This window comes from Cervus elaphus, chromosome 33 (assembly GCF_910594005.1).
Source record: "Cervus elaphus chromosome 33, mCerEla1.1, whole genome shotgun sequence".
Lineage (NCBI taxonomy): Eukaryota > Metazoa > Chordata > Mammalia > Artiodactyla > Cervidae > Cervus > Cervus elaphus.
In genome coordinates, this window is record NC_057847.1 from 41,635,596 (window position 1) to 41,646,384 (window position 10,789).

A 10,789-nucleotide genomic window follows, 5' to 3' on the forward strand; every position below is an offset into this window, starting at 1 on the left:
TCCAGCCCTGACATTTAATCGGAATTGCCTGTGACTACTAAGTGAGAAGATTTTAGTCACACTCCAAAGGCTGAATCTGTCGTCCTGAGGCAGCCGTCTACCTGTCAAAGCTACTGGACTAAGGCTTAGAAATAGAAGCCACCAGCCACAGCATTCACCACTTTGACAACAGTCTGTTGAGCAGGCAGCTGTCAGAGTGGGGCTGGATGGGAGCGGAGAGAGCAGGAAGTGGCATGATGTGACAGAAATAGTTCTAGGTTGAGGTTAGGGCACCTTGAGGGTAGTTCTGTCTCTCCTGGAGGGTCCTGCGACCTTGGGCAAGTCACTTCCCTCCTCAGCCTTCTCTGTAATGTAAGGGGTGGGATTAGAAATCTTTTGGGGGAAGTTTTATCTAATGTTAATATTCTGTGATGTTCTATGCAATTTTAGCTTCATTCACCCATTAGTGCTTCCCTCTGTGTCAGAAGACATCTGAGAAAAGGTAAATTAAATTGTTGTTTTGGGTTTTAAGTCTTTGGGTATTTTCCCATTGGTCCTTGAAGCACTTTAACAAGATCCTACTTGATCTGGACTCACGCTTATTTCTGTGGTCTCATTTCCACCCTCTGTGCTCTCTCCAGTCTCAGGTCAGATTTTTCTGTTTCTCAATGGATCACTCTTTTTACCCTTCTCCCCATGTCTTTATCTCCCTTTGGTTTGCCGCTCAAACACTTGTGCCCACTCTCAGGCCAGGCTCAGCTTTTCTCGTCCTTGCCGGAGTAGTTCAGTCTACTTCCGAGGACCATTTTGTTCTATTAGCCTTGAAGGCAGGATGTATACTCAGATGTGAGACTGCAGAGTAGAAGGGAGCTCAGAGATACTTGTTCACTGCTAAGCTGTGACTGTTGGGCAGTTTTAAAGAATCATCTTTGCTTAATGCTGAATAGAAGATGATTTCCTATAAATTTTCTCCCTGACAACTGATGTGCAAAACTAATTCTCCTCAAATACCTTTGACTCTATTCCCCACTCCCTCCCAAGTATAAGGAAGACAGCTGTTTTAATTTCTGCTAAAGTTATATGATTATAGGGAAACAAAGGAGGGAGGAGCTGTATCCAATGGAAAGAGCATTAGAATTAGACAGAAAACTTTCTTTTGAACTGGGAATCTGCTATTAGGTTGCTGGGACAGCAGATCTATCATTTATTCTTTCAGAGTCTCACTATTCTGACCTGTAAATCACATACGAAAGTATGTCTTTCATAGTGTTGCTGGGAGGATTGGTTGGAATAAACGCACACATATAAAACACACACATGCACACACATGCACACACACACACACACACACACAATCACTACCTGGAACATAAATAGGCACCATTTTGGTGAGGCTCATCAAGGGAGAGATTCCCTTATTGAGAGAGACCTGGACAACCTCGGGAGAGGTGGAGATAGGATGGTCGCCCTGAGGGCAGAGCAAGTGTCGATGTGAGAGGCAGCCTGGGCTATGGGATTATTATCCACTAAGGGGTGGATCTCAACCTCGCCACGCACGAGCTGTGAGTCCCTGGGCAGGTTATCTTTCCCCGTGTTTTGTTCGCTCATCTGTATCACTTTATCAATCTGGTATGGCTGTTTTAAGGATCAGATGAGATGATGTATGTGGAAGATGAAAGGTCCCAGCTGCCCAGGTTATGACAAGCAGGGAGCAAACAGACATGGAATAGAATGAACGGCCCCCAACCACCTTACCTACCACCATCTGAGACCTCAGCCTCCTCTCTAAGTCTCAGCTTCTCTTTCGGTGAACCTGGGACGGTGACAGTACCTGTCTTGAGGAATGGTTTTAAGTAACAAATGACAAGGCAAGTGGTAAAGCCCTGTATGAATACTCTGCTTCTCTCTCTATAGCTCCTTCTCACACATATCCATACACTAATGTTTTAGAAGTGGGACCAATTTAAAAGGTATTTTAGAATAGAATAATATAGATTGTTTTTTAACAAAGAGGAAATTCTCAAAAGCTCCCTTCCTTCTGAAAGCAAATAACAAAACAGAGCTTCTAAACATTGTTATTTTCCCCAATTTTCTGAGCCTTGACTGTTCTCTTCTTAGGAAACTCTGCTCTGAATGGTTCACCCAGAACAGCCCAAAAGAAAGCTATTTTATGGGACAAGAGTACTCACTACAATATCACTGTAAGAATTCAATAAATTATTTTATGATGGTTAAATTGGGCCTTGGATGAGGTCTGTACAAAGAAGTGTACACAGGTTTAAATTTTTGCATTTACTAATTCCTTTCTCCCATAAATATTTCCGGGTCTTTGGCTATATTTAGGAGACAAAGTCATTGATTTGCTTTACTATTTGTCAGTTTTACATTAATTAGTAATTTCTTACCTGTTTTCTTCTCTTCAAGTCAGTAGCAGAAATGTGTTTTATACCTTCTGATCATTTCTGTCCTTATCACCCCCCTAATTGTGAGGAGAGTGTGATAACTAAAAACATCAAAAACTCTAGAGTCATCTTTTGGCCACATCTAACCTTTGTTTTGTTACGGTCTATCTTGCACCTTTTAAACAAATTCTGCTGTGTATTTCCAGCTTTCAGATACAACTTTTTAGTGAAATGGCACACTGCCCTCTAACACGCACAAACACACAAATGTGCATGAACGTGTACACAACGTACAATTCAAGAGCAACATGCAACATTGCTTTGTGTACATTTATAGAAGAAAAAGCAGGAAATAACCTATTAAAATCCATCTTCTGAGATTCCCCACCCCCCCGACCTTGTTTGGTTTCTTGGGGAGATCTCATAGCTTTTCCAGTCAGTTTTAGATAATGTTCTCCTATCACTGAAATCACAAAAGCTATCTCATTTCACCACCTGAAATATTAATCCAATGTAAAACTAAGGATATTGAGCTTCATTTCACTGTTAAGTTTCTTTTTCTTTCAGCCTGGTACACACATTTAGAAGCCTGAAGTGTGGAAAGCTATGTGATCAGTCTATTTTCTCTCTTCTAGCTCCTCCTCCAGTAATTCATTAGTTGTGGTTTTTAATCTCACTGGGATTGGAAGAACAGGGGAGACAGAAATTAAAGATCTAGAAAGGTTTTTCTTTTCCCTCAGTAAATTAGACTGGTTTGTGGCAAATGCATGGTGCTATCTTTTGCTTTTCATATGTGCCAAAAGAAAACTCTCTTTAGCTGTGTAGGAAGGAATCAAATTATTGGTTGACAGTCCCAGCTCTGGGCTAAGAGAATAGGCCCATTTTAATTGCTTTATTGAGGGGCTTGCCAGAATACTGTAGGAAAAGCAAAGCATTAAATTAAACAATCGACTAACATCATGACGACGCCGCAGCGCTAGAGGAACATGCTGTAATTCTTACTGTCCTCTAAAAACCTAAATGCTGGCAGCAAACATGTCCTTGAGTCATTTTTCTCTAAATGCAGATTCAGGAAGTGCACTCTTAAAATAGGTTCCTTTTTGGAGTTTCATCTTCCCTCTAGCTGCAGGCCACAGGACAGACCTCTCTAAGAATTGGCTTGCATTTCCAGTAGGCAGGACTCTGTCTTAGTAAATCCTGTGTGGGTTTATTGATTATTGCTGGCTAAACCAAGCTTCAATACAAGTAGAAACTGCAAGGATTATCTTTTTATAAAGAAAGGGTTAAATATGGAAGTGTGAAATGACTGTCAAAAAAGTATTTTATTTGAAGCATATTTTATAGGCAAAAATTCTAGGCAAAAATGAAATTACATTTTACTTATGGGCAGAAAACTTTCTGATGAATGAAGCAAGGAGATTTTCATCTATTGAAAATCAAAACATTAAAATGCAAGACAAACAACAACAGAAATATGAATTAGTGAATAAACATGACTTAATGAATAGATCATAGTGTTAGAAGAGGACATATTTACCTTAAACAAGACACTAACATATTCTATATATCCAAAATGAAAAATTAGGAAGTTAGTATTAAGTCATTATTACTAATTTGTAAAATGACTTCTCACAAACCTAATTTGAATAGGCATCTATCATTCTTTTTTTAAAAATAGTATCAATTTTCAAAAATCATTTAAGAGAAACTTGTCCTTAAAACCATATTGCATAAACTCGAATCTTTTGAGTGCTCAGCCCTGTGCTCAGTTCTGTTGTTGGTTAGTCACTAAGCTGTGTCTGACTCTTTTGGAATCCCATGAATGGAGCCCTCCAGGTTCCTTCTGTCCATGGCATTTCCCAGGCAAGAATCCTGGAATGCATTGCCATTTCCTCCTCCAGGGGATCTTCCCTGGAGGGATTTCCCAACATAGGGATCAAACCCCCATCTCCTGCACTGACAGGTGGGTTTTTCACCATGAGTGCTCTGTGCTAAGGGGATACAAAATGAAGTAAATGACAGAGTTTCTTCCTGAAGCTTTGAATGTCACTGACAAGGTGAAACAGATTCTCAAGGCTCTGGTTAGTGAAGAGCACACAGTAAGGAGTGTTTTAAAAACAACAAGAGCATGAAGGGTCATCGAAGCACAGAGGTTACAGTCAAATCACGGTACAGGTGGAGGTGAGATACAGTTAGATGTCAAGCAGTGTCAGGTTAGCATCTGGGGGGAAATGGTGAAGACTGCAAGGTGAGGATAGTAGGAAGCTGTGGGAAGGGACCAGTTAAGAAAAACATCAGTGGGTAGTAATGAACTTGATGTGTAGAAAAAGATCATGAGACTAACTATCCTTATGCTGAAGGCCCACATTGGAGAGACTGGCATACACCATAAATGATAGCCACAGGGCAAGGGGTAGAAATCTGGGTGGCACTAAAAAGGAGAGTAAAATAATGCTGATGACAGAAAGGGGTTTGTGCTTTTGAAAAAGGCCATTACTGCATCTCAACACCTTAGAATGGTTCTTTGGGACTCAGGAGAAAAGGAGAGAAGAGCAGGTTTTAAAAACAGTCTGATTTTAGAACAAGAGCAGGAGAAGTTGTCCTAGAAATCCTGCTTCTCTCTTCTCTATGTTACCTTCATACTAGGGTATCAATTAAATCATCATTCTTAAGAACTAGTAACTACTTATTATCTTTACCAGGGGGGAACTAAATCAAAACAAATATACTAGCAAACCTATGGTTTTTAATCCTTGTTTTGATTCAATGTATATTCAATAGCCAGTTATGATACAAATTTGGGGGAAATGAAAGAAGCAGTAAGGGAGATAGTTCCCAGATCTCTTAAAGTTTAAAGGTTTCAGTGGATTGTTACTGCAACTAATTTTAAGCCCAGTTCTTCTGTATTCTTATAGATTTCTTTCTTTTTCTTTCTTTTCTCTTCTCCCCCCTTCTCTTTCACATACACACACATATATATATATATTCTTACTATATTCTATAGCAATTTCTCCCACGCAGACTTTTAGAAATTATTATCTCAAAAAATCTTGTAAGTGTGTACTTATAAGCATCTCATATACCTTTTGAGCAAAGCTGGAAAAAAATAAAATCAAAATAAGAAAACTTTAAATCATGCCAACCTGAAGAATCAAATGTTTTTCATTTGTATTTTCTTCCAACCTTTATCCATTTGAATACATAATTTGCACATACTTGTAGTCAGTGTTTGGATAAAAGAAAAGAAAAATTATCTATTCTCTTTCCTGTAAGAATGGCACAAAAGGGGCTCTGTACATAGGATCCCTGTTGGTTAAACTGTCGCCTCCATCCTGTTGGAAGAGTAGAGCATCAGATAGGCAGCTTGCTAGGGGCACCTATATTTAGCCAAGGTGGGTTGTGTGATAAGAGGGAGGGGCCCTGGCCACACGCTGTCTGACTCATGCTCTCAAGCACACGTGTCACTTTCTCCTACAGTTGGGACAGCCTCCTTCAGAAAAGAGAGCCTGACTGTGACTTTCCTGGGCAGCAACCCTTAGCTTCCACAGATCAAATTTTAGAAAATAACAAGCACTGGAAGCCATTGAGCCTCCAATAAATCACACGGACGATAACATCATTATTGCTTGCTTTGGCTCTCATACAATTGCCCTTTCTCTGGTTTGGAACTGAAGCCTGGACTTCTGTGCAGTGTCTGATTTTTTTCCCCCAAGCTCCATAGCAGTCTGCCAGACCACAGAAGGGATATTAAAATAAAGCTACTTTACTACTTCATTCCCTGGCATTTTGTATTCAAAGTTGCCATGGATAGTATATGGCCATCTAGTATTATGCTACATAGGGTATGTAAAGTAATCTGCCATTCATAGTGGCATATATAGTATATGCTATATACTGGCATATTTGAATATGCCATATGTAGTATATATATATATATGTATAGTAATATAGTGATAAGTGTGTGTGTGTTCAGTTGCTCAGCTGTGTCCGACTCCTTGGGGCCCCATGGACTGTAGCCCATCAGGCTCCTCTGTCCATGAGATTTCCCAGGCAGGAATCCTGGAGTGGGTAGACATTTCCTACTACAGGGACTTCCTGACCTAGGGATCAAACCTGCCTTTTCTGTGTCATTGGCAGGCGGATTCTTTACCACTGTGCTGCATGGGAAGCCCCAGTATAGTGATATAGTATATCATAAATATATGTGATATATTTGACATGTGATATATGGGATTTCAGATCAAAGCTGGTCCAACATAATTTGGGGGACTTTTTGTTGTAGTAATTAGCAAGAGATGGGCAAACAATAGCACAACATAATTTTGAGCATGGGTTTTAATCATTTCTCTACAATGACTAGTTCTATGAATACAGACAATACAGCCTACCAGGGCCTCAGTTTTTTCATATTTATTTTGGGATTTTAGGTATATTTGTGTTCTCCTCAAGGTTGTGAGTTTCAGCAGGGAGAGGAACATGAATGGCAGAGTGATTGTTCTAAACAGGTGATTAAGGCATGGCCGATAGACATCTGCCAATGGCTAAGAGCTGCAAATGATTAACGTCATTTACTTCATCATCATGAAGTTAACATCATAACTTCATTAACAATGAAGAGACCCTTCTTCCCAGTATGAATACAGGCACATCTCTATCTGCCTTCTTCCTAGTAACACTGATACCCAGATCACAAAGAAGAGTTGTTTACTTTTACAGAGGCCAAACAAGGGCATTATTTACATACCACATATTGTAAGTCTGAACTGACACTCCCTAATTTCAACTTCTTGACAAACATTGTTTGGCTCAGGAATCGAATATCAAGGCATATATGGAACTGTTTTAACAATTAATGGGTACTGAACATGTGGCTACAACATATGGCTCATACCTTCACTTATGAGTGGGCCAAAAAGAGCCAGGAACTAACTATGTTTGAATCAGATCAGGTTCTGTGATCTACCTTTCAGTTACAGGAATTTAATTCTTTAAAACCTGGTTCACGAAGACTCATTGGGCAGCAGTAGAGCTCGGTTACCTTGGGAAAGTGACATAGTTTCTGAGTGTCCTCACTTGTTCATTTGACCCCATAATATCCGCCACCTCCTTTGCAGGGCTCTTATGAAGTTCATGTGATTTGTATGCAGTTGCTTCATAAATGGTGAAACTCTAGAAATATAAAATATATTCTTGTGTGTCCCACAGGTGTTTGCTACTTATTAGCTGATTGACTTTTTCCAACATTATTATTCCTGCATTGCTGAGCTCCTGAGCTATCTACCATCCTCATCTCTAAAGGCCATTAAATTCTAGGGAGTAGAGTCATGTCTTCACTTGCTATTATGGTAATCATTACTCACAATTAGGCAGAATTCTACTGCTTAAAATATGATTCCAGAGAGGCCTAGAAGGCTCCTTCTCCATGCTCCTTTTCCAAATAGACTTCTGACAAACTTGCTAGTAATAAAAAGTTCCAAAATTGAGAATTCACTTCATTGTCACTGTTTTAATGAAATTACATTTTAAGCTCTACCATTCATATACACCTTATTAGGAATTGAGCTCCTCTTATCATTTTAGTGGGTTTTTGATACAGAAAAGGGAACAGAACCATGAGCTAACAGGGATGAGGGCCAAAGTCTCAGAGAAGTAAAGGAGTAAAGAGAGTTCATTGGGTCTACCTACAGATGGCAGAACTTTTCTCTGGGAGGATGGTAGACTATCTGAACTCTGCCTAGTGATTACTGTTTCTCTAATTCGCTAGGCAACCAAAAATCACACAGAATTATCTAGAAATAAATCTTTTCTATATAAGACCCGAAATACCTGGGGCTGAGGAAGGAGAAGAGAAATGGGTCTTACCCAGCAGGTCTTGTGTCTTCAATGGCTCTGTCCACTGGGATCAAATCACTGAGGTAGACATTGAAATTTCCTTCTTTCCATCTTCTTTCCACCTCCTTCTCCTTTCCGTGGGGAACAACTACTGGACGTCCAAACTGACCTGGAGCTTTGGGGTCCCTTGGAGCAAGTGTCACATCAATTCTTAACACACGGTGCATTCTGCCATCTTCAGAGGAAAGGGCTTTTGTCTGACTTTGGTTGAGTCGCGCAGGCTGGGTCTTGGCAGTTAAGTTGATCCTTACTAACTCCTGTCCCCCAGTTAAGGCTTGATTGGTTTGATACACTGCTGCTCTCTGAAGAGCAAGTGAAGAGAAAGATGCCTCATTGCTCTTCCTGCCAGTGAGTTTCTCTTGGCTTTTGCCCAATACTATAGGAGATATAGTTTTGGTGTTGGAACTGGGGACCTCTTGGGTGTCTGTCTTTAGCTCCTCCTCCTTGGTTATAATTACAACATGGCTTTCAGACAAATTGAGTTTCTTCCCATCAGCCAGCTTGGCTCCGTCATCTTTCAGCAAGCCTCCCCACTGTATCACATTAATAGATTGCTTCTTTAAGTGATCTGAATTGGCAATGAACTTGGAAAAGGTAAGGTTCTTATTGGCTTTGTGCTTATTTGCATTCAGTTCTTTGCTCTGAGTCTCAGTTTTATTTAAGGCAATGGCTTCCCTGGGTCTTGGCACTGGTGGGCTGGCAGGGTAGGTCCTTTCATTTCCTCCTGCGTGGTACTGCTGCTTTGATCTGTCATTACCAAGACTGACGGTCACATCTGGGTACCTCTCAGCTGCTTGCTTTGATGTGTCACTGTTGAGACCATGGCTCTTTGGGCCCTGCTTGTTTATAGCGACAGGTCCTGTGTGCACAGATATTTTGGCCAGTGGAGTTCCCCTTGCTACAATGAATGGAGTTTTCTCAAGCCCCTGAGCTGTCGTTTGCTTTGGTGTCATGGGGCGAGAGGAAACTGCAGGTCGGATGTCTCGCCCCTCTGTCTTCCACTTGGTAAAAGTCACTGGGTGAGTCTGCCTAGATGCAGGATGCCACAAAGGCGCAACCTTGCCTCTTCCCGGGGCGTTCTGTACTTTTCTTTCCTTCTGGGTTTGGTCCAAATCATCCTCGACCTTGAGCTTACTCTCCTCAGTCTTCCTAAAGTTCTCTTTGCCCCACACGCCCTTCCCGTGTCCCTTCGGTGGGGGCTTCATCGCGCTCCTGCTGCTGTCCAGGCTCTTCACCTGGTCTGACTGAACTCTGAACCCTGCCCGCTCCCTCCGAACAACGTCTTCCTTCAGGATCTGAGTGTTGATCTCGCTGAATGAGAGGCGGAGAGCTGCCATGTCAAAGAGCAGCCAGATGACAGAAGCTGCGAATATAAATGCCAGGACTCGCCCACTTCCTCGGAAAAACTTGCGGATCTTGTTCATGGTACAAAGGCTTCCCTTGCAGCCTGCCCTCCCTCTGCGCCTGCTTACCTTGAGTGGAGAGGGAGCTGAAGTCGTATCAGTAGCAGCAGCTGCAGCAGCCAAGTTGCCAGAAAGCGCCCCCCTCCCGTGAACACAGCAGGAAGCAGCCGTCCAAGGGGAGAGCTCAGCTCCCGCCGGTTGTCGGTCTCTGCCTGCGTGGCATTCCACGGAGAGCATCCGTGCCTGCTCAGCTGGCCCCTGGAGAAGCCCTGCCCGATACTGCCCTTTGGCCACTCTGGGAGCAGTCGATTCCAGCCACCGGACAGTTCAACGGATCACTCATCTCATCTCCACGAGCCCATGTCCACCTTCCTACAAGCCCCAGGAAAGGTGGGGGCCCAGCTGGGGCTGCGGCTTCTCTCCTCCCAGTTCTCGGTCTGCACACTGTAACTCAACACCACTTCTCATAAGGAAAACATTTCAAGCCATTACCCAGAAAACTTCATTCAGCTCTCACCTTCTGTGTTATGTGAGAGTGTGTTTGTTTTCAGAGCAATTAAAGAAAGCTATCTAACTTGGAGGGCATGTGTTCCTGGTTTGTAACCCCACCTACCACAGTCCTGTTTATTAACCCTGTTGTGCCCATGTCTCCAAGTAATTCGCCCCAGCAGTTATTGGCCTCGATGTTTCAGCTTTGAGAAGTAACAGCTTAGAGAACAGTCCAGGCAATCCTCCATACCAGAGATGGGTGTATTCACAATGCTTCTTTGAGGCAGGGTAATCAAAATGTTTCTTTGGAAGTCAGCTTTTTGTTTTAAATGATTTCATCTATTTTATTGCTAGATTCAGTAAGCATAAACTTAATTTGTCACATTGCTGTAAAAGTTTCTAAACTCTTACTTGGTTTGGGTACTTATCTTGTCACAGATGCAACATTAATCAGAAATCTGGATCAGCCCCTTGAGTGGCGCTGGAGGACTGGTGGTAGAACCCTGGTTCCCACAGCTTCGTAACGGAATCTCATGGAAGAAACCTTCCCAAATTCTGATCAATTGGTGGGGGGAAGGAGTAAAGATGACCATTGGTCTGCACTATGCTTTTTAGAAGCTTCCC

At 42.0% G+C, this 10,789-nt stretch overlaps 1 protein-coding gene across 1 annotated transcript in view; it reads right to left on the reverse strand.

Annotated features, from left to right (window-relative positions):
* The window catches only part of GALNT5 (polypeptide N-acetylgalactosaminyltransferase 5), a 41,917-nt gene extending 31,654 nt beyond the window's left edge, over positions 1–10,263 (reverse strand). Inside the window, exon 1 of the mRNA XM_043894316.1 lies at positions 8,244–10,263. Within this exon, the coding sequence (XP_043750251.1) occupies positions 8,244–9,913 (1,670 nt within the window). The 5' untranslated portion in view covers positions 9,914–10,263. The remainder of the gene's footprint in view (positions 1–8,243) is intronic.
* Positions 10,264–10,789: the final 526 nt, after the last annotated feature.